Source organism: Varanus komodoensis, unplaced genomic scaffold (assembly GCF_004798865.1).
Source record: "Varanus komodoensis strain SLA01 unplaced genomic scaffold, ASM479886v1 scaffold26, whole genome shotgun sequence".
Taxonomy (NCBI): domain Eukaryota; kingdom Metazoa; phylum Chordata; class Lepidosauria; order Squamata; family Varanidae; genus Varanus; species Varanus komodoensis.
Window position 1 is genome coordinate 8,345,608 of NW_025335684.1, and position 22,513 is coordinate 8,368,120.

At 46.3% G+C, this 22,513-nt stretch overlaps 1 protein-coding gene across 1 annotated transcript in view; it reads right to left on the minus strand.

Annotated features, from left to right (window-relative positions):
* Nucleotides 1-6,129: 6,129 nt before the first annotated feature.
* VWA3A (von Willebrand factor A domain containing 3A) overlaps nucleotides 6,130-22,513 on the minus strand; it is a 33,854-nt gene continuing 17,470 nt past the window's right edge. Inside the window, exons 19-33 of the mRNA XM_044433666.1 lie at nucleotides 22,309-22,504; nucleotides 21,272-21,342; nucleotides 20,674-20,832; nucleotides 18,930-19,017; nucleotides 18,688-18,795; nucleotides 16,390-16,487; nucleotides 16,099-16,251; nucleotides 15,554-15,662; nucleotides 13,498-13,642; nucleotides 12,755-12,899; nucleotides 12,060-12,211; nucleotides 11,143-11,269; nucleotides 8,828-8,925; nucleotides 8,358-8,418; nucleotides 6,130-7,103 (exon numbers count right to left, since the gene is read on the minus strand). Of these exons, the coding sequence (XP_044289601.1) occupies nucleotides 8,373-8,418; nucleotides 8,828-8,925; nucleotides 11,143-11,269; nucleotides 12,060-12,211; nucleotides 12,755-12,899; nucleotides 13,498-13,642; nucleotides 15,554-15,662; nucleotides 16,099-16,251; nucleotides 16,390-16,487; nucleotides 18,688-18,795; nucleotides 18,930-19,017; nucleotides 20,674-20,832; nucleotides 21,272-21,342; nucleotides 22,309-22,504 (1,695 nt within the window). The 3' untranslated portion in view covers nucleotides 6,130-7,103; nucleotides 8,358-8,372. The remainder of the gene's footprint in view (nucleotides 7,104-8,357; nucleotides 8,419-8,827; nucleotides 8,926-11,142; nucleotides 11,270-12,059; nucleotides 12,212-12,754; nucleotides 12,900-13,497; nucleotides 13,643-15,553; nucleotides 15,663-16,098; nucleotides 16,252-16,389; nucleotides 16,488-18,687; nucleotides 18,796-18,929; nucleotides 19,018-20,673; nucleotides 20,833-21,271; nucleotides 21,343-22,308; nucleotides 22,505-22,513) is intronic.

Here is a 22,513-nt window from a genome sequence, read left to right on the forward strand (position 1 = left end):
CAACTCCCAGTGTTAACCAGCCAGCGTGGCTGTCTGGGGGATGCTGGGAGCTGCAGGACTCTTTCCTTGTTTAAACACGCATAGGATTGTGCCCTGAATAAATAGGTATTTCAGGCCCCTAACAGTGACAAAGGCTAAACAGAAACTAGGAAGACTGAACCAAGTTGCTGAATCACATTCCCCTGTTTTATTCCAGGGGATGAGGAGAAGCAAAAACTAAGTATTATTTGCTTATGCCTTTAAACTCCTCTGTTACAAGAACTAGATGTTATATAGGGACGATGCATCCTATTAGATATTTACATATTCATCCATACATCAGCCTGTCCTAAACTCAATTGCACAGGTTAGTGGGTGGATGGATAAGATGCAATTATCTTATTCACTTATGGGATCTGTATGCTGCCCGATAGCTCAGGGGCTCTCCGGGCGACTCACACCTTCTTCAGCTCTTTAAGGGTTCAATAGTGCACCCATTTACCTTGGTGTAAATCCCAAGGACTCAACAGACTTTCACTGGAGTAGACTTGTACAGGGTGGTGCTGTGAATTACAAATACCTAAGGCAGGCGTATGTAAAGTGACTCTACAGAGCGTTTGCTCAACCAGGTACCAACCAATTGCGTTGGACTACAACGCCCAGCACTTACAGGATGCGGGGTGTGGTGGTCTGACACATCCAGGTTCGGGAAAGATATTCTAAGGGCTAAACTCCGCTCTGGTCCAGACTGTTTAGGACAACCCCCAAGTCGCCCGGCCACAGGCCGTGCAGGCTGAGGCGGATGGGAACTGAAGTTCAACACGTCTGGAAGACACCAGGCTGGGCGAGGGAGCAATTTCGGGGTGCCGTGAAAGGCTCCGAGCCGCCCTCCAAACTGGGGGAGGGGGCTCGCTGCTTCCCTGGGGGCAGACTCACATCTTCAGGTCGTCCATGTCGAAGGGGTGGTGCGGGGAAGGACCGCGCGGCGGCTGCTCCGCGGCACCGGGCAGCGCAACGCCCGCTCGGGAGCGCGGCTCGCCCCTCTCCCGCGGCGGGCGGGCGGGCGGCGGCGTTGCGGCCGTAGATGCTGGACAAGCGGCGCACTCACGGGCAAGTGCTTCCCCGGGCGCGGGGAGAGAAAGCGCCTGGGGGCGCTCAAAGTCCTGTATATACGCTCTTACCGGGAGTAAGCGGGACTGAGTTTTAGTCTGCGTGGACGTGGAGTAGGAATGCACCGGTCCGTCCACAGAGGAGCAGAGCCTTGGAAAGGGATCGCAGGAAGAATCCGACTTTTTTTTATTCCGCCTCTTTATTATTTTATTAAGTATTTGCAACTATTAAACACTATGAATTGGTATTAATAATTGCTGAGTGTTATTTAGTGTTAATGCTTGTTAATTATGAATTACTATTCCATTGTTAACTATTTTACTACTTAGTAATAATCAGTGCTATTAGTGACTGAGTTAGTTGCTACTGCAGTTAGCAGGAATTGGAAGCCCTGCTTTAGCTTGAACAATTAACAAGATCATTCATTCTGGTATTTCACTGGATTAGTTATAACACCTAATTAAAAGGGTGTGTGTATGTGTATATAGGCTCCAGGGCCGTCTTAACAGCATTATGGGCCCGGGGCAAAGCAGAGTACTGGGGCCCCTGCGACAACTACAACTACTGTGAATTTTGGAAGTTTTCCAATATTCCAAGGGTTAACATACACAGATTAGTATGGGGCCCACGGGCAAGTGCCCATCAGGCCTGTGCATTAAGATGGCCCTGATAGGCTCTCTATTAAATATTTTGCATCTATCTGGGTCACCTGGGAAGAACTGTAAGGATGGCAAGGGCTTTGTTGTAGGGCTTTGTTGGTAGTGGCTCCACACATCTGGAAAACCCCCCCCCCCCCCAGCAATGGCCTCCTCCCTTCAAAGACAAACCAAAGCAAAAACCTTTCACCACTCATTTCTTCCAGTCTGCATCTGGTGCTTCATCCTTCAGCATCAGCTGCTGCCCCTGCGGGATGCGTGTTTCATTTTAACATGTCATTCCTGCTTCATATTGCAAGACACTCTGTGTGAATGGAGCACCCGGAAAGGGAGGTTTAAACATCTTTTACAGAGATAAATGATATGGGGGTGTATATCATTTCTTAGGCATTTACAGTAAAATCAAAACATATAGCATCCTGAGCAGTTCTGTGCAATCCTATGTGCCTGGAAGATTACAAGCATCTGGTTGTGTCTGCAAGAAGCGCAGAGGTCTCTGCTCCCCCCTCATCCTCGAAATCATATAGAGGGCAAATGGTGACCATCCAAATATTCCCCCCCTCCTCACGAGAAGAGGCAGAGGCACCGCTTGAATTTGGAGGAGGCTGCCAGTGCTCTGCTCCTCTCTTCCTGCCCCCGAATGCCCCCTCCAGGGCCTGTCCGGAAGGCAGCTGCCCAAAGAATCAGGCCCACTGAGAGGGTAGAGCCGGACTCCCCTGCTGCGGCCTGAGAAGGATTTTCTGAGGTTGCAGCGGGAATTCTGCCTTTTCCTACAATCAGTTGAGCAGTTTGCAGACCATAGATTTGTGCCTGAAGCTGTTTCATAAGGGCTTTTTTTGTTGGGGGGGGCATGTCTTCCCTGCACCCATCCTTGCATTCCTTTGACATGTGCATTTGCCACACTACAAATAAATGGACTGGAATCCTCAGTAGGACTCCTGGAAACCCTGATGTGCCTCAAACTTTGTCGGCTTGGAAACAGTAGGTGGCACTGTCCCTAAAGAAACAGAACCTTCTGACTCCCCACATGATGCTTTAATTTTAAGAAAGCCAAGACAGAAGGCTTACCATTTTTTTATCGGTGCAACGGGTTTCTCAGCCTTATGATAAGCTTCTGCATGACTTCAGAATCAGAAAGAATCTAAGACAGAATCAAGGGGTGTTCAAATAAGCACCCCCATACACTGGGGGAGGGAGATTATTCCTACCAGTGCTCCCACACACACACACACACTTCTTGCATCAGGAGCAAAGTTATAGTGGTAAAGCTTGGAGCACAGGTAGTTGTGACAGGTGCTTGTGGGCCAGGTAAGCACCTGCAGCCCTGCTCCATGGACTGCCAGACCATTTCCCTTGCTTTTGGCCCTATCTAGATCAGGAGTTCCCCCACTTTTTCGGTCATGGAACCTGTTTTCCATAGAACCCTAACTCTATCCCTGATTTTTACTAAGCATTGTGAACCCACAATGTTCTTCCTTCTTTCATCTTCTTTCCTTCTTTCCTTCTCCTACTTCTACTGAGTGCTTTGCATAATGTAGTAGGTTTGGAAATAAAGGGAAAACATTTAAACACAACAAATGAATAAAGCAATTATCCCAAATGAATTCTTTTGATTATTCCCAACACTATGCAACAGAGTCCGAGGAACCAAATGATGTGACACATTTCCTGGTTTGCTGACTGGATGCCAATCGAATAGTTGGCCTTATGTGGTTTCATTTTAAAATCTATTTTGAGTTTGATTTTTGAGATTTCTCATGGAGGCTTTTGCAGGGTTCTGCAGAACAGAGTTTGGAAACTGCTGATCTAGATTTCACTGGGTGTTGACGTCTTGTCCCTACCTTTCAGGTCAGTTTCAGAGACTGGCTGGAAGGGTCTCCATAAAAGAAGGACACAAGTATGGTGGTGAGCATCTTGGACTGGGAATCAGAAGATCTGCATTCCAGCCCCTACTCAGCCACAAAGCAAACTGCGTGACTTGGGGCCAATCCCTGCCTCTCAGCCTAACCTACCTCACAGGACGGTTGTGAGTAGGAGAGGGTTCTTAAGTCGCCTTGGCAGGATATAAACAAAGGCAAGAAATTGGAAGGCAAGGCAAGGGAATATGAAGGAAACACAGGCAAAGCCATCAACACTAGAAATGAGTCTGATTCATTTCTGGAACACAAGTATTTCTCTAGGGAGTGTTACAAATGTGGAAGCTAAGGTCCTTTGTTTTTAGTTTGATTTTTGTCCGTGGGGAGTTTTTTGCCTGTGGATACACCAGTCTACTGCTGCTGGTTCTTGTCATATGACCACTAGCTTAATTCTAGGATAGAGAAAATGGGGAAAGGGTGTGCCATGCCATCTGGCCTCTTTCATCTTTGATGTATTGTATATCTGGGTTTCATGCTAAAGGTCTCTGCTGGGAGCACACTGGGACAAAAGCAGAGGCAACCAATATTTTCATGGGGTAGCGAACCTTTGGTGGCCGTCTTTTTCCCCTGGAAGTGTGCCTGAGGTTTGAGTGCAGGTGTTGCAAAACAGATCAGCCAGAAGAGGAATTAAGAACATTTTCAGCCCAAGGGCTGAAATTCACGGCAGAGGAGCCCTCCAAGACTCTGTTCGGGTTGGTGCCCAAGCAAGAGGACATGGCCAATAATATTAGTATATAATATGCATAAAGCTCTTTCAGCAAGGAACTAGGACTTAAGAGAGCGATTTCATCCATGCAGCTGCACTTCATTTGCAATGTAAAAATACCTGGCTGGCTCATGCTTTGTCTTCAGGAATTTCATATCTCTGATTGCAAAAGCCAAAATATTTAAAACTTGTTAGATTTCTGTAACTCCTGATTGTTTTATTTGTTATCTGTTACTCAAGTCTTTGACGTTTTTCCAGATGCCTATAATGATTTCTTGATTTCTTGTTTCCCATTGTCCTCACCTTCCCACCTATTCAGAACCTCGTCACTGCCCTGAAACTGTGTACATGATTCATAAGGACAGAACGGAACAGAACAGAACAAAACTTCTGACTGTGCTTTCGTAGTCAGTTCAGTATGCTGACTACTCAACAGAGCTGTTGTATTTTCTCTGTCAGAGAGGGGTATCTGGATGTTCTGCCAATAAATTGTTGAAACTGAGCATAACGTCTTCCTGTGAATCCAAACATACATTCTCCTGGGTCTGCAATTCTGAGATTTCCTCAGTACATACAGTATTTTTATATACATCTCAAAGACTCAAAGGTCATGTCTGAGGGACTTCCAGGGTACTTCTGAATCTATCTTGGTTGCTCGCAGTAACTCAGAGTGCCTCCTGCCACCTTGGGCTGGGATGCCAAATATGGTCTCTCCTAAGTAGGTATATCCAGGCTCCAGTGGAACAGGGACTAGATTACTACGATTTTGGGATGCATTAATTGAAGTATTATTTCCAAATCACAAGAAGTTGTAGTTCCCCTATACTCCTCCCCAGTCAGACCTCATCTGGAATACTGTGTCCAGTTCTGGGCACCAAGATTTAAGAAAGATGCTGAAAAATTAGAAATGGTCCAGAGGAGGGCAACAAAAACAATCCAGGGCTTGGAAACACGGCCCAATGAGGAGAGACTGAGAGAACTGGGCATGTTCAGCCTTGAGAAGACTCAGGGGGACATGATATCCCTCTATAAGGACCTCAAAGGCTGTCACTAAGGGGAAGGTCAAGATCTCTTCTTGCTGGTACCAGAGTGTAGGACACGGAATAATCAACTCAAGTTGCGACAACCTAGGTTCAGGCTAGATATCAGGAACATTTTCCTCACTGTCAGAGCAATACGACAGTGAAACCAGTTGCCTAGAATGGTTGTGGGCTCTCCCACCATAGAGACATTCAAGGCAAAACTTGGATGGTCATCTGGGTGGAATGGTGTAAACTGGTGTCCTGCAACTGCAGGGGGTTGGTCCTAATGGCCTTCTTGACCCCTTCCAACTCTACTATTCTATGATTCTATGAAATGGAAGTATAGAGAGAAGCCGGCTAATTCAGATTCGGAGTGGGGGATAAACAGGAATTAGCCAGTGTCTCCTTGGAGTGAGATGAATGAGGCAGAGCATGGGAACCAAGCTGTCTTGGAGCAAGAGGAAGATACTAGAGAACAGGGAGGGGTAGAGACTGAGGGGGAGTTCTTAGGCCTTCAGGTTCAGGCCAGGAAAGGAGACCAGTTAAGGACAGTCCAGGATTCCTGCCTTTCAGTCCCCAAGCAGTGTGAGCCACCCTGAGGGTAGTTATCCTTTCCAAAAAAGAGGGAAGGAAGAAAATGATCCAGTTCAGATTTATTTATTTATTTTTAAATTTATAGGCCGCTGGAGAACCTGAGAGGGTTCTCTAAGCAGCGAACAACAAGATACAAGATTCTACTCTTCACATGGGCCAACACTACTGCTACATCTAACATAGATTGTCACCTTGAGGGATGGTGCTTGTAAACCTTCTGAGCTCAAATAAAGGACTGTGCTTCATGTAAGTCCACCAGAGGGGGAAGCAGGGGGAGAGACGAGCTCTCAGCAGGTGGTGCCATTGCATTATTATTTCTTTGGTGGGGGAAAAGCAGTAACTGGAGTTGGGACACATTCTGTGAAGTTCTCGAGCTATGTAAAAAGACTAGTGCAACCGTCGAGGGGAACTGGCAAATGGAATCATTGCTTCCCAGGGCAAGTCTTCAGCAGGGGCTGCAGGCCCATTTCAGAAAACTCAGTTTGTGTCTAAACTTAAGAAGCACCCATAAATCATTGCCCACAGCTTTGGCAAATGCAGTCTGCTAGTGAAGTGCCTCAGACAAGAATGGGCATTCTGTGGCCGTCCAAGTTTGGCTTACAACTCCCAACATCTCTCCTCTTTGGCTAAGGGTATATGGGAGTTGTAAGGCTAAACATGTGAAGGATTGCAGGTCACAAACTCTGGTGGAAACATCTCAGTTTGGCAAGATTCCTTGTGCGTAGGTGTAATTTGGCAGAATTCCTTGTACGTAAGTTGTAATTTTCAATCTTTTGTCCAGTTTTTGTGAGTTAGAGAGAAAAGTCATATCCACAGTCAAGTAGGTCCTTTGAAGTGAGTTTCTTCAAAGAAAGATTCCAGCAGATTGTGCCAAACGCTCTCTGGATCACAGCCAGGTGTGCCCTGACTGAATAATCATCCATATCTGCTACTTTTTAGAGTCATTTGTGCTGCTCCTTTTGGGATAGCACAGATTTGGCCGGCTGCTTCCAAACTAGTATGCAACAGTCTTCAGAGGATTTTCTGGTTCATTCCAGGACTGGTGCATGTAGGGAAGAATGGTGTAGATATTGAGCCGGTGGGTCCTTCTATGGTGAGCTTCCTTGGCTGGATCAGTGCTCTGTTGAAACAGTGAGGAAGAGATGAGGGAGCCCGTGTGGCACGGTGGATGGAGTCTTGGACCGAGAAGATCTGGGTTCCAGTCCTTGCTTGGCCAAGAAGCCCACTGGGTGACTTGGGCCAGTCCTTCACTCTCACCTGGAAGGGCATCACAGTTGGGAACTGACACAACGGAGGCCCATTGACAAGGGTCCCCTGGACTTTTATCACTGGAACTTGCCTGTTCACTTGCAGGGGCAGTACTGATAAGAAGGTGTACAGCCGACTTGCAGTAGTAATGAGGGAAAGGAGGATGAGGTGAATTTCGACCTTCGAGGCAAAGCTGGACAGCCATCTGAATGAGATGGTATAAATTGTGTCCTGCTACAGCAGAGGGTTGGACCCAATGGCCTCCATGGCCCCTTCCAGCTGTACTATTCTATGCTTCTGTGCAAACCAAGGGTGATGAGAAAGTAGCTCTCTGGTGGGATCAGACACCACAAAAACCCATGCTCAAGGTTGTGTGTGGATTATCATTGAACTGAGGGTGGTTCTCATCATGCTGCCTGAACCCAGCTGTTCTAACAAGCCATGGCTTGTTAACCATGAACAGGCCAATGGAGAGAACCCATGGTTTATAGCTGGGTTGTGAACTGCAGGGTTGTTCACTGTGGTTTGCTATCTTGGCTGGGCTTAGACAACACATTCTCGCTACACATGACCACTCATCTTTCAACAGCAAGCCGTGGTTCAACAACACACTGTCCACCCATACTTAATCCTTGAGTGTGAGTTATTGTGAGGTCTAAACAAGGCAATCATCAGTTTACTGCTCCTTTCAGAGATGCAAGTAGAACTCTAGGAAAAGGAAGGGAAAAACAGATTACAGGGCAGTCCTATTCAAGCTGCCAATGAGCTTGGCAGTCCTGTGTGGGCCCTGGATGAGTTTGAGAACATTTCCAGCAATGCAAGCATAATTTTCTACATCTCTCTAAGTCTGGATCATAATATTGGCAGGATCCTCAATTTTAAGTCTGGCTTGCTTAATATAGCTGGCCTGGAGCTACTTGCAAGGGAATTCTTGCAACGGCTAATATCATTTGCCACATCAGATTTGTCTAACATCCAAACAGACAGCCCTAAATGAATCTCCTTGGAGATCCACCGTCTTTGCAGCTGTTTGATGAATCACCAATGCTCTCCAAAGTCTGAATATATTTGGCATCCATAGTTGAAAAAATGTATTTCATTTCAGAGGATCTGAAAAACACCCTACCTGGAAGCAGCTGAATTAGGAGGAGCTCTCTTTTTGAGTTATCTTTTTTTCTAATAGTGATCTGGTAAAAGAAACAACAAATGAAGCAAAAAATATTGTTACGATTCTTTCGTGTCCCACTGAGACTGTTAGAAATGCGGTTCTCTCCTCTTCCCGACCCATCCCTTTTTCCTTGTGTGCTATGGCTTTTTAGATAATAGAGCGGTGGCTTGCACTTTCTTGTTATTATGTAAACTGCCCTGGAAGATTTTTGGCTGTGGAGTACAATAATGGTCCCGCTCCAGAAAAGCCCGAAGATTAGCCCTGTTTACAAAATATTGTCACCGGTATTGGAATGAGCAGTGGGTTTACTGGCTGTTGTGACACTTTTAGGGAAATGTAGCATACGTCATGTATTTTTTAAAGAACGTAAAATCTTTCACTTTGGGGTTCAAGTATCTCCACCAACATTACTGAAAGCAGACACTCACCTAATCCACTTGGCCTGTCTCAAATAGCTCCTAGCTTTTGCAACTTCCTCAGCAAGCCTCTTTAAATCATCTCCTTCGAACAAAGGTAAAACCGGATCCTGACACAAGAAAATAAGAATGAGTGCTTGGATCACAGTAGGTACGTTGGGACGAATATGTCTGGAGATGCGACCCGAGGCTTCCCTGGCACATCACCTTGCTCTTGGGCTCAGCTTATGAACTAGAAAAGGAGGACATCTTTCTGGGGAAAATGAGCGTGGCAACAGATGACGTTGGCCTGTTTGTGGGCTCCTTCATGGGGCTCACACCCCAGCAGGGGCCACCAACGGGAAGTCCCTGGGCTTGCTGCTCCTGTTCGTCAGTGTGAACTGCCCTTTTTGCCTGGGGGGGGGGGCAGAAGCAGCTGGACACAACAGAGGTGATGGGCAGACCTTCAGAAGGAGGGGAAGGAAAGGGAAAATCTGTATAACTATTGAGCAATATTAGCAGAAATAAAAGAACAGGCATGCGGAATGGCAAAGGAGGACACCACCAGTAGCATGGGCCAATCTGAACCATGATTGCTGGCAGGGCTGGCATCACGGAAGGGTGTTGTGGGTCTCCTGCCAGGGACCTGCACCCTGGCAGGGTGTCCAAGGAAGATCCCCTAGAATTGCTCCTCCTCTTCCCCAGGGTGGCCAGCTTCTTCCGCTGTCTTTGCTCTGGCCTGGACAACAGCTGTGGTGAGAAGGAGCGGTGCCCGTGAAGAAGAAGGCTGAGGAGCAACGGTCGCTGGTGGTGACCATGGTGGAGAGAAGGTGGCCTCCCTGAAGGAGGGATCCATGGAGGGTGTCCTGTTGAAGGGCCCTCAAAAACCTGCCACCAGCATTGGCAAGACCTGCTGCAGGAAGTGAGGCAGATGGGGCGGATGGGGCAGGCGGTTCCAGAGGAAGGAAGGGTGGAGACCACAGGGTGGAAGCCAGCAGAAACACTGTGGGGAGCTGGGGCTGACGGCCACCCACCCCACCATGGCTCAGCTTTGTGGCCACGGTCCCGTTCTTTTGTGGCCACACAGAATAAAAGGCATTCAGCGTGACAATACTGAATGCCTCCAATTAATCCTCCTATATTCTCCTCCTATATTTTTATTTACTTAATTTATACTGATAATTTTAATCTTATATTTGTAAATCAATGTATTTTTTGTATTTTTGTATTTAATGGTAATTTATTATGTGCTATTGTATTTCAATGTATTTTATCGTGTTGTAAGCCGCCCCGAGGTTTCGGCAAGGGGCGGCATAGAAATGTTATCATCATCATCATCATCATCATCATCATCATCATCCAGGGGCGCGGGAGCTCAGCACTGTGGGTCACGTCTAGATTGGGGTAGATTGTTGTAACCCCCCCTCATAATCAAGCACGTAGCCAGGGCATGGCTCATCACGAGTAAAAAGCATGATCAGGGTGTCCTGTTCGCGTGAGAACAAGGACACGAACATGGATGTGCATGCTACGCAAAGCTGACAACCAAGCAGACTACGCTCCAGCATTACCAGTATCACCGCAGATGTTATGCCCTTGTACCCACGCTTGCTTGCTTTAGCATGATAACTGTGCAAATGTGCTTTCCCCTATTGTTCCCCTATTGTCCCCCTATTGTTTGCTGTCATTCAAGCATAAGTGTAAAAGAGTATAAAATCAATGTCTACCCTCTGCTCGAGACCACACTCCTATGAGTGCTTGGTCCCTGCAGGTAAATAAATCTCTCTCGATAATTCCAACCAGTCTCTGGTCTCGTCCGTAAAATCGTGGCATACAACATAGATGACGCCACAACAGCCTGGCGCATGGCTGGCAGCCATTGGGTGGCTTCCAGTCATTTTGCAGTGGTTTTGTCCTGCTCTAAAGGACCGAAATGCCCTTCCCAAGGCCTGGAGCTTTTCCATAAGAGGCATTTATTACGTGCATGTGATTCCTCACTGAAAGTCATTTGCTTTATACAAAATTTTCCATCCATCCTCTAAGACCTCTCCTTCTCTGCAACACTTTCACCTTTTTTTAAAGATGAGGACAGCATGGGATGCATGGATGAACGGATGAATAACATCTATGAATCTATGAATGGTTCTAATCATTTGGAAGGCTATAGGTTGCCCACCCTTGACTTAGGCAGAGCGTTGACGAGGGATTGACAAAGTGCCCCCTCTAAACACACATAAAGAGATAAATCTTCCAGGAATATCTTCACAGCTAAGGGAAAATCTGCTTTCTCTAGCCAACACCCAAAGAAAAGAGGGAGAGACACAACGGACCGCACCAACTAAACATACATCCTCATCTTTAAAACCTTCTGACAGGAGTCGGTGCGCTGCCAGTTGTCCATCTAAATCCCCATGGCACCGATGGTAGCGTCCACCCGTTTGGAAGGCCAGTTGCTTGAGAAAGTCATTTGCATCTCTGTTGGGAAGGGGAAGGGGAAGGAGAAGGCATCTGTAGCATTATTTCCAGAGAGGGTGGTTGCTGTTCTCACATCTCCTCTAAGGACGTCATTTCAACAGATATGACCGGGTCTTTCTATGTACATGAACTTTATCACATGAAGAACATCATATTGCTGCTTGGAAAAGTCAGTTTGAAGCTATCTTCTTCAGATTTGCCCAAAACTGGTTTGGGGACCAAGAAGAGGGAGTGTGGATGTGTGGTGATGAAATCTCTATCAGTATGGGTTGAGTAAGGGTTGTTGCTGATTTATTGTTATTGTTGGATCTCGGGTTGTCATTACATGTGAACCTGGTACTGTGGTTTGATGATGGACCATAATCCAGGAAAAGAACTCACAGCTCCTTGTTGGGTTGTTAACTCTGGGTTGTTCATTGTTACCAAACCATACTTAATTTATGGTGCAGGGTTCACCAGTAATGACAACCCACAATTCAGTCACAACAACCACAGATAGCTTGCACTTATTCTGGGTTGTTGTTATGTGTGAACCAGGTCATTGTAACTTGCTAATGTTATTTTCATAAAAAAATGGAATTTATGAAACGGCCCTAGGAAATTAGCAAGACTATGATAGCGTTTTTAAAGATATGCAAGAGGGGAGCATTTGAACTCATTCTTAATATAAAGTCATTTACAGTGTTTGAGGGAGTAAAAAACATTCAAATATTGGCAGTACTTTGTTAAATTGACTATTTTGTGAGTCAAACAATTAACAAGTCATTTTTTCCAACACAGCCACACCTACCTATCTGCGCAATTAAATGAAATAGTGTGGATTTTTATTGCCCGTCTCTTCATAAGCATTTCGATTTCTTTGAGAACCAAGCTGCAGCTTGTGTCTGGTTTCCCATCAGTCAGAACATACAGGGCCTCCACATCTTGGAAACTGAAAGCTCTCTGAAAAGCAGAGCAGGATTGCCGAAAGATCAGCCAACGCAAGGGAACGCCAGGATAAAATTAATCCATCCCACAGGTAAGGTTGTCTTCTTGACTTATACTTTGTCCGTGTTTTGGAGCTACATTACACAACTTCATACTCAATTCTCAATTTATATATGGCCTGGACACTGTCCTTCCATGCCCTCTGCTGTTTCTGTGCTAAAAGAAAGTGACAACCATGACAGAGGAGGAGGAGGCGGTTGCTATTGCAGACTTTTCTCTAGAATCCTTTGGAGAAAGGTTTGACTGCATCAGCCTCTCCTAACTCTCACAAGCTTCAGCCAATGGTCAGCGATGCTAGGAGCTGTGGCCTGAAACCTCTGGAGAGCAACAGGTTGGAGCAGGCATTCTAGACCTTTCCATTGGAGCAGTGCTCAAAAGGATGAACGGATGGGAAGCAGGGTTCGGTTTTTTGGCAGGGACAGCGCTGACAGGGTCTCCAGACGCCAACGTTTGGGGTAAACCCCATGCCACCAGTAGGCTTTCCCTAGCTTAACAAACCCGTAAAGCCTTCAGGATGGATGTGTTCCCGTGAGCTTGAAACAGGGAGAGCCACTGTGCGGCGTCATGGCAGGCTTCGTTGGTGGCCTCCATGAGGCATTCTTGCCAAACTTCAACATCTTCTGCAAAGCTGATCAGGCTGAACCTGGAGAGGAAGAGGCCAAAAAGGGTGATGCGTTTGGCCCCAGGCCAAAGCAACCACTTCCTTGTAGCACCGCTCTGTGTGAGTTGCCTGCCCGTATTTCTGAGCTAAGAAGAAGAGGCTCACACTGGCCTGTCCAAGGTGGTCCTTCCTTCATCGTTCTCTCCTAAGGAACGCCTGTCTGCACTGGCCGGAGACCTGATCAGTTGCTTACGAGCCTGAACACGGCACCTTTCAAAGCCAACCTAGTTTTCCCCCTGCTGCCTCTCAGATTTACCTCCTGCTGCATCTAACCGGCCGGTCGTGAATGCATGGAAGGCCCAGGAGATTTTGCCTCCTGGTGCAAAGGGCAAGGTGGCTTACACTCCTGATTCTGTGAGCAAAAGCCCATTTTGTTGCCTGAGACAAAAGGAAAGATAACGTCCGATCCCATTTCTACACACACAAAATGGCTGCTGGACCAGCAGAGGGATCCTATTTCACTTTGAGGCTTAATTGGATGAACCTGCTGGAGAAACTCATACAAGCTGCTTTAGATCCCAGCAAGGTTTAGCTCAGTGGTGATGGGAGCTCCCCAGAGGTCACTCCTGCGACTTCTTACTTGGTATTATTTGTCCTCAGCTGTTCCCAGATAAGGGAGGTGAGCTCCTTGGTGACCTGTTCCAGGGAACTCTCCATGGACCCAGATGTATCAACCAGGATGCAGACCTTTGCTTCCAAAATAACACCAAACAATCGTCGACTTCCTATTTAAACAAAAATAAAATAAATCAACCACATTTATTGCCATGGCATGACTTCACATTACCTAACCTTGGGGTTCAGGGCCTTCTAAAGACATTAGCTTCAAAAGGGTTGTTTAAAGGGGCTACGACGGAGCCAGAGGGAAGTCGAGGTCCTTTGCACAGCAACTCCTTCCAGAGTCTAGCTTTGGTACAGCTTGGGCACATGGGCAAAGAAAACCCTTGCCCTGGACCATTTTGGTCAGAAATATCCATCACATACTTCCTGTCCGGATAGGATGAAGAAAAAGTACATTTATTATCAAAGGATAGAAAGAGAACAGAGGAGACACAAAACAGAAAAACCACCCCGAGTTTCTCAACTGTCCAACCTGCACAGACTCCAGACTTGGTCGGAGAAGAGAATCGCTTCATGTCTCTCCACCCACCTTGTTTGGAGGGGAGCACAGAAAGATTATCCATCCTGCCACAAGTGAACGCCTGGGGTCTGGAGCTTTTTATCAGGACTAGCTGGAGGAGAAGTGCTTTAAAACAGTCCCCCACTTCCTCCTAGTTGGGCTGGAAAAAGGAACGGACTGTGCTGCTAATAAAGGGAAAGATGCTTGGCCCAACCCCAACAAGCCAGCGATCACAAAAGAGATTTGGCAGGCATGGGAAGACAGGGATATGGCAGGGATGCGGCTCACACCTCCTATGAAAGAACCGTCAAAGACTGTTGAATCGGATTGCGATTCAGAAGAGACGGAGGGGCCAACTCAGCTGCTGAAATGTGGAATAATGGACTCGAGTTATAGGAAGCCAGGTTCCAGCGGAACAGCAGGAAGAACTTCCTGACTGTTTGAACAGTACTAGGAAGTGCCATCTAGGAAGGCCTCGTCTGTTATAGGCGGCCTATAAATACATGTATGAATGAATGAATGAATGAATGAATGTAGATACTACAATGGAACCAATTACCCTGGAGGTGGTGAGCTTTCTAGAGAGGCACTCAAGATGCAGTTGGACAGCCATCTGCAAGGCATGATTTGATTTGGAGCCCTCTCGCGAGCAGGTTGGACCTGATGGGCTTCTTGGCCTTGTCTAACTCTACGATTCTAGGATTCTATAAATACTGTCCAGTGACCACACTGGCCAGTAGGGACATGCCATACCTTATAAAAACCCTCACATCCAAGTTGCTTCTTCTACCTGAGAAACTTGTCTCAGCTGCTGCTGCCACCAGCTAAAACAACACATTCCCTCTCTCTCTCTCTCTCTCTCTCTCTCTCTCTCTCTCTCTCTCTCTCTCTCTCTCTCACACACACACACACACACACACACACACACACACACACACACACAGAGTTTTGCCTTTTCTTTGGCTTGGAGCAGAGCTGGGCAAATGCTAAGAGCAACCCATCTCTGCCTATGATACCAGGGCACTGTCTGTGTGCCCCATCAGGTCATGCAGAGCCGTCAGGGCAAAGTGTTTGCTTTCTCCCCATGGTCCAAGCCAAAAGCCAAACCCACTCTGCCAAATTATTCAGCCTCGCAGTATGAAACAGTGCCCCCCAATTTCTCTTCCCGGTCCGGAATCGACTTGAACTGAGGGAAGGGGAAACAGAGATGGATCCACTTTGGTTGAGAATCCATTGATCAGATGGTGACGGCAGCAACAAATTCATTATTTGTACATGCAAAACAGGAAGTAATTGTGGACCGAACAGAGTGCTGGTCTTCGGCATGAGTGCTCCAAGTCCAAGCGGCTGCTTTTCCATGAGCCCTTTGGATTTTCTTGGCCAACTCTCTCAGCCTCAAAAAAGTAGGAAATGCAGCTGGGTGCCATATTCTACAGGCTCTAACTTTGCCTTCTCAAACAATACATGGAAAATATCAATGCTGTAGTGACTTCACAATTTTAGGAAAGCTACGGACCGGAAAGAAGCCACTGCAGTCTTCGAACATAACGCTGCAGCAGTCGTACCATCTGCTCGATGTAATCATCCAGATCCTTGGGCTGCAGGTGTAGGTGTTTCACAATGCCCTAGAACACAGGTATGGTAAGTACCAATGCTGATGAACTTGTATGGGGATGTCTTGGATAGTCAGCGCAGGAGTTTAATTAAATTAAAATATGTCTCTCTGGGCATGTTCACACAATTTGCTCATCTACGCTGCCAATAATCATGGAGAATGAGTTTTGCATTCCCTAGACTTCAACTACCCCTTCACTCAAATCACAGCTTTTCAAGGCTGCTTTTAAAAAACCAACACCAAAAAACTAGCGTTTTATTTCACAAGCGCATATATACTAGCTCCTCATTTTAACAGCCTCAGAGAAACCAGTATATGAATTTGATTTTATGCATGAAGAAACATCTCAGAAGATTTAGCCCTCAAAGCAGAAGTCCAGGTAATTGGCAGAGATTATGGAAAAGACATTTCATGCTTCATATAAGAAACAACACCACGGGGCTTACATGCATTTCTACACTTGGGAAGATGTCACAATACTTTGCCGACACTTTCTTGCCCAGTGATTCCACCACGTGTTTCCGATGCGTGCTCCCGGGTCCGAAAATGAGGCTGGGCAACTCTAACTTTAATCTCTTTATGCTGAATTTGCTCAGCCACTTTTTTTGAGACAGAGAAAGCATGACAGATTGTTGAGTTAATGATGTACACTTGGCATGTAGAGCAACTGAAGAAAAAAATGAAGAGCTTTAAATGGTAATTTGTAGTGAGGCAGCGTAACTCAGAAAGCATCTTACCTCTTTGCTTGAGCATATTTCTTCTTCATGAGGCAAAATGGCTAGCGGAACTGAGCTCCTCACCCCCTTGGGATTTGAATTTTTTTTATAAACAGCACCTAGGAAAAGAAGAGAGTTCCGCTTTGGATAAGCCTGCTTTTCGTGTGTCAAAAAACAAGTCATGCAGAACCCCTTTCAGTGGAGGGCCAGATTCCATTTCACAGAAGATTTCAAGGGTGGCTGGAGCTAAAAAAAATTCTAGTGGCTGGAGCTAAACAAATACATGAACAAAAGCCACCAACATATTCTGTTTGAAAGGTCTCTACATGAGGCTATTAATCCACCAATTTACCAAAGCCTCTGCTTCCAGATTGTAGGATTAAGATTGATCCTGGTTCTTTTTCTACCTTTCTACCTTTCTTTTTCTACCTTTCTCCGTCAGCTTCACTGGCTTCCCATTGAAGTCTGGGCCCAATTCAAGGTGCTGGTTATTACCTATAAAGCCCTTAACGGCTTGAGACCTGAAGGAACGCCTTCTTCCATATTTGTCTTCCCGCCCCTTGAGATCAGCGGGAGAGGCCCTTCTCCGGGAACCCTTCGTGAAGGAAATTAGGAGGGTAAGTACTCAGAGGAGGGCTTTCTCTGCAGTGGCACCCAATCTATGGAATGCGCTCCCTAGAGAGGTCCGCCTGGCGCCGTCGTTATTTGTTTTTCGGCGCCAGGTGAAGACCCTTTTAGTCAAATGTTATTTTAATTGTTAATATTATTTATTTATTTTATTCTTTGGCCAGGGCGACTTAATTTATACTGTTAAATTATATTGTTTTATATTATGTTATTTATTTATGATTGTGAGCCGCCCCGAGGCTTTGGCGAATGGGGCGGCATAGAAGTTCCCTAAATGAATGAATGAATGAATGAATGTTCCTTTGCGCAACCCCAAGGTGGCACTCTGGTATAGCAGAATTGCAAAACTACCCAATTTCCCACTCTGGTTCATTCTGTTCTTTCCCAGTAATACTATCCTATACTTGCTCTAAAAAGGGACAGAGAGAGACAGACAGACAGACAGTGGAAATACTTAGAAAGCACATGAAAGTCTGCAGAGGATGATGTCATTGTGTTAGGTTCCTGCAAGCTCCTGTGAGTGAGGAATCGCAAATGCACAATAAATGCTTTGTATAGGACCTTACAGAGAGACAATTCAATTTTTTTGGAAGTAGGAGCAGCGAGTGTACAAAATCTGGGAAATTACAAATGGTTGGGGGAAAGGTGATGTCATCTTCTAGAAAACCCCATAGGACAGGGTTAGAATTCTCAAACAGCCCTCCTTTCTTTACATCAGGATCTCAAGTTTGACATACCCTGTTAAAAAAAATAGGGTTCGCCATGGATCGGTGGATCAATAGGCAGTGCTAATCATCCACTTCCTTCCTAGGAACATAAGAGCCCTGCTGGATCAGGCCGGGCAACCGTCTGGTGCAGGATTTCGCTTTGCTCCCAAAGCAGCAGTAACATATTTTGCAGGTTGTTAGTTTGCTGGCATTTTTCAGGCAGCTGGTTGCATGAAAGAATACGAAATGGGCCCTTGCACTGATCCAGCAAGGTCTTTCTGATGATCTGGGTACCTAATCCCTTCTTTTCATGACAGTGTCATTCTCACATGACCACACATATGAGAGGACAAATTTATCAATTTCAGGTTTATGCACTTTCTCATTTTTCCGACCTCATTTGTCTGAAGCAGGTTCATTTCATCCTGCTTCGAAATCAGGGTATGAATTTGTTTTTTAATACACTGCAAGAAATGTCATATACATTATCTTGTTCAATATTTGCATTATTCTGTACACTTCTCCTGCATATATGTATCTTTGTGTGTACTATTACTTAAGTTTTTCATTTTTTCAAGCATCGTGTGTTTTTGTATGTAATTTTACATGCTGGCATGTAAACTTCTCTATCATATGCATTTTTGTGTGCATTTTTAAAGAGGATAACTGCATCAGAAAATTTGGTAAAACACAAATTTTGGAGCTTAAACTCATTTTGGGTCATGTATTGCCTCAGGAGGAGCCCATTAGGTAAGTTCTCCTCAAAATTCAGATCTAACAAATTCCTCTCTCATTCCAGGCCATCACTAAATTCTCTTCCTGTTTCACACACCAGAAAGGTTGTTGTTCACACACTTATTAAGAGATCTGTCAAATGAGGTTAAGTCAAGCCTAAAAGGAGGAGAGAGGTAAGTTCCCATGCTAAAAGTTTTAAAGCCCTGCTGATTTAGGAAGGGAAAAAAACTCATTTCCTTGGGATACTCACCTATGCTTTTTTCTTTCTCCATATAACACAAGTGTGAAACCTCTGGATGTTTCTTTAGCTTTACGTTGGGTTTCTTTCTTGGCAGAAAAATCTCCTTCATTGACTGTACTGCAGGACAATACCAGAATATTATTTCATTGCCCCCAGGAGAATGAAGATGTCTATCACACAGACGTCTATCATTTGCATCTATGCAAGCAATTGGCAATTCCTGTTTGGGAGTTTTACTTACACACACACACCTGGAGGAATTTCGGCTTTGGAGCTCGGTGGACGCCACAGGAGGGTTTTCACAGGACCGTTTCTGTCCTTGTGATGGTCTCTTGAATTCTAAAGTTAACATTTCAGAAAGACTCTCAGCGCATGCATTTGCTTGCCAGCATGCTGTGAGGCACTGTTCGTTTGTGCGTGTTAATTAGGAACTTGGTTTTAGGACCTCCCAAGGGGTAACTTTGTGGGACAGCAAACAATATGGAAATATATACTGAAGAGAGAAAATTGGAGGGCCATAAAGACAAACACAGGTCTGCATTGTCAGTGCATAAATCACAATAATCACATATACTGTATTTTATGGTTTTGAATAGCGTCCTTTCTACATGAAGCTCAGGACAGTGTACATCAGGGGTGGGCAGAAAGATCTCCAGATGTTTGGGACTTCAACTTCCAGCAGCTCTTGCCAGCATGGCCACTGGTCTGCAATGCTGGGAATTAAGTCCAAAACATCTGAAGATCTTCCTTCTGCCCACACAACGCACACGGTTCCACCATCCAGTTTTATCCCTGTGATGCACCTGTGGGGGGGGGGGGTGTTAGGCTGGGAGCTGGTGTCCAGCTCAGGGACACACAGCGACTTACGTGGATGACAAGGGTTTGAGCCCAGGTCTTCCCATTCCAGCATCAAACAGTTACAGTGTAAGAGTGAATGCAGGTCTCATTCAAGTGCAAAGGAGATCATCTTGATGGTCTTTCACTGAAGCTTTGGCCTACAACTCCCATCAGCCCTTGCCAACAGAGCCAATGCTGAGGGATGAGGGGAGTCGTGGTCCTCCCGATGCTTTGGTTTGTAAGTTGCTGATTCTTGATCAAGGGCTTGGCAGAATGAGACGCAGGTAAGAAAGGGAGTAATTTTTTTTTCAGAAGGGGACTTTTGTAAGAGGGATATGCCACGCTGTTAGGCTTGATGGTACCTCCCACCTCCCACAGCCATTGCTAACATTTCCTGACAGCAAAAAGGGGGTCCCTTGGGGGTCAACTTTTGTGCTTGGCTTCTCCACAGCATCTCTTCGTAACAGCACCACCCACCACCCTCCATCTCCTCCGTGCGTATTGTGAGAGAGCCAGAAAAGTGGCTTTCACCATTATCATAGCAGCAAATTCCACCAGTCACAGAGCCTGATCAAGGGCTTGGCCAAACAAGTAGCAGGCCAGAGAGCCTCACCCCCCTCACCCCCAAAATTAGAAACACAGAAACAGAGCGAGACAGAAGGGGCCTCCCGGGCCATCTAGTCTGACCAGCCGGCTCCGCTCACGACATGCCCACCATGTGCACGTCCAGCCTGTCCTTGAACACCCGCACTGAAGGGGCCTCAACGACCTCTTGTGGAAGCCCATTCCATACCCTCGGGGTCCTGACTGGCAGGAAGTGCTTCCTGGCATCCAAATGGAACCTGGGTTCCCTGAGCTTTGCTCCATTGGAGCGCGTCCTGCCTTCCTCTGCAGGGGAGAACAGGTCTCTACCCACCTCTGTGTGACATCCCCTCACATACCTGTATGTCACCTGTATGTCGCCTGAAATTGATTTGTCCCTGAGGGATGACGTGTGACATTAAGTCGTATTATAAAGATGTGGAAGGAAAAGGGAATGCTCTTTAGGCTCAAGCACTAGGATGGATAGACAGACTTTGGGGAGAGCCAGGAAGTATAGATGCTTGATGGTGCTGGCGTGGATCAAGATTGCTCTACTGATGCTCAATCGAGGCATACCATCCTGGCAAGAGTGAGGGCCGTCGGTTTTGGTGACTGTATCTTTTGCGGTCTGCTCCTCTTCGGCTTCTCTAACATTGCGATGTTTTCTTCGGGATTCAGCTGGTTACTCAACTGACCACCTGATCGTTGCTTTAAGGATTCCACCAGCAAAGCACACTGAAAACAACACACACACACACTCATGCTTAGCAAACTCCACAGAAGATTTTAGCAGCACCCTCATCAGTTCCTCTCAGGGCTGAACCCTGAAGCAAATGGCTAAGAGATCGCCCTCAGCCTGAGTGAAAACAGAAAGGGAAAAAAGCTTACTGTTATACCCCCAACACTTAGGAGTATGAGACAGAAGTACACCTTGTGAATGGATCTCTGCCATTGTAAGAACATCCCACAGATGGGAAAGAAGTGTGGGGGATTCAAGTGATAAACACATAAATACAAGGTGCCCTAGCGCACATCCATGGTCAATTTGAAAATGCGCCCATCCCTTTTGTGGGAATGACCACCACCAAAGGTTTGAAGAAATGGCTAATGTCTGCAGATGTGCTGTTGGGCTGGGCAAAAACTTTAGGGAGAAAGAGAAGTTTCGGGTGTCTACCTTTTGAGAATAGTTGACTGCTTTTTCCATTTCAGAGAAGATAAGGCTGATATCATCGCTTTCATAAATGCCTAGCCAGAACAGAGAAAAGCCGAGGTGAGCGCTGAAACCTGTGCAGCAATTCAAAACCTCTTGACAAACAAAGCGGGAGGCTATGTGCAGACCCACTGGTTGGCTTTGGAACCTCTCCTATTAATACGATGCCTCCTGCTCCTCCTGCTACTTGCTGGGTGGCCATTCGAGGGACCCTGTGACCGAAGGGTCTGAGTCACTGGCCCTCAGGTGCAGCAATACAACGCCACTCCTCTCTGAACCCTGGCCATTCTGGCTGGGGCTGATGGGCATCTGGAGTCTGACAATGGCTGAAGACCACAAGCACCCTGTGTGCTGAGAGAGAGCGCTGAGGTGGGGTCTGGCTGAGTAGAAGCGCAGCTTCACAAATTCCTGGGCAAGGAAGGAAGATTTAGGAAAATCTTCCGTGAGGCACGTCGAAAGGATTTCAGCGTTTATTGTGCCCTTGTGATTCCTCATGCACAGTGCTTTATACAAGTTCATTGTCTTCCAGGGACTCTACCTAATCTTGTCACCCTCCCTCCCTCCCTCCCTCCCTCTGTTTTATATCAAGGATTTTCTGGTGTTACTTAGAAATCTCACTAGGAGAAGCTTGTGTATTTCCACAGTTCTACAAAACCACACTGCCATCTTGTGGTTGCAAAAAGGAAAATATAGAAAGCCAGAGAAAGAAAAACCCTTGTAAAGGAGCCAATCTGATTCTTGCAAAAGCTCCATAAACAGAACCTTCATGAAGAGGATGTCTGAACTGTAAGTCTTAACAAAGCTGAATGAGGATGGAAACATGAAAAACCCTGAAATGCATGCGGTTTGTTTGCTGCTGCTTCTTTTTTTTTAAAGCAAGAACAGACCCCAAAGTTGAGCTCTGGTTCTGGAAAAGTTTGAGGCCACATGTGCAATTCATGCTTAGGGGCTGGTGCCTGGGAGTGTCTTAATGAGCTACAAAAACAAGAGCAAAATCGCACCTGTTTCTCCAAACCAATGAAACCGGCCTGTGGCGGCCTGGGCAATGTCTTTGAGAGTGGCCGCCGTTTCATTTAGATTCGCGTAGCGGGGCAGGACGTTGTCACCCGGGTCGACAGCGCTGACACTGAACAGGCAAACATGCAGCTGCAAGTCGCAACCTCCGCAGACCTCGAGCATGTATGAACAGATGGTGTGCTGGAAGGG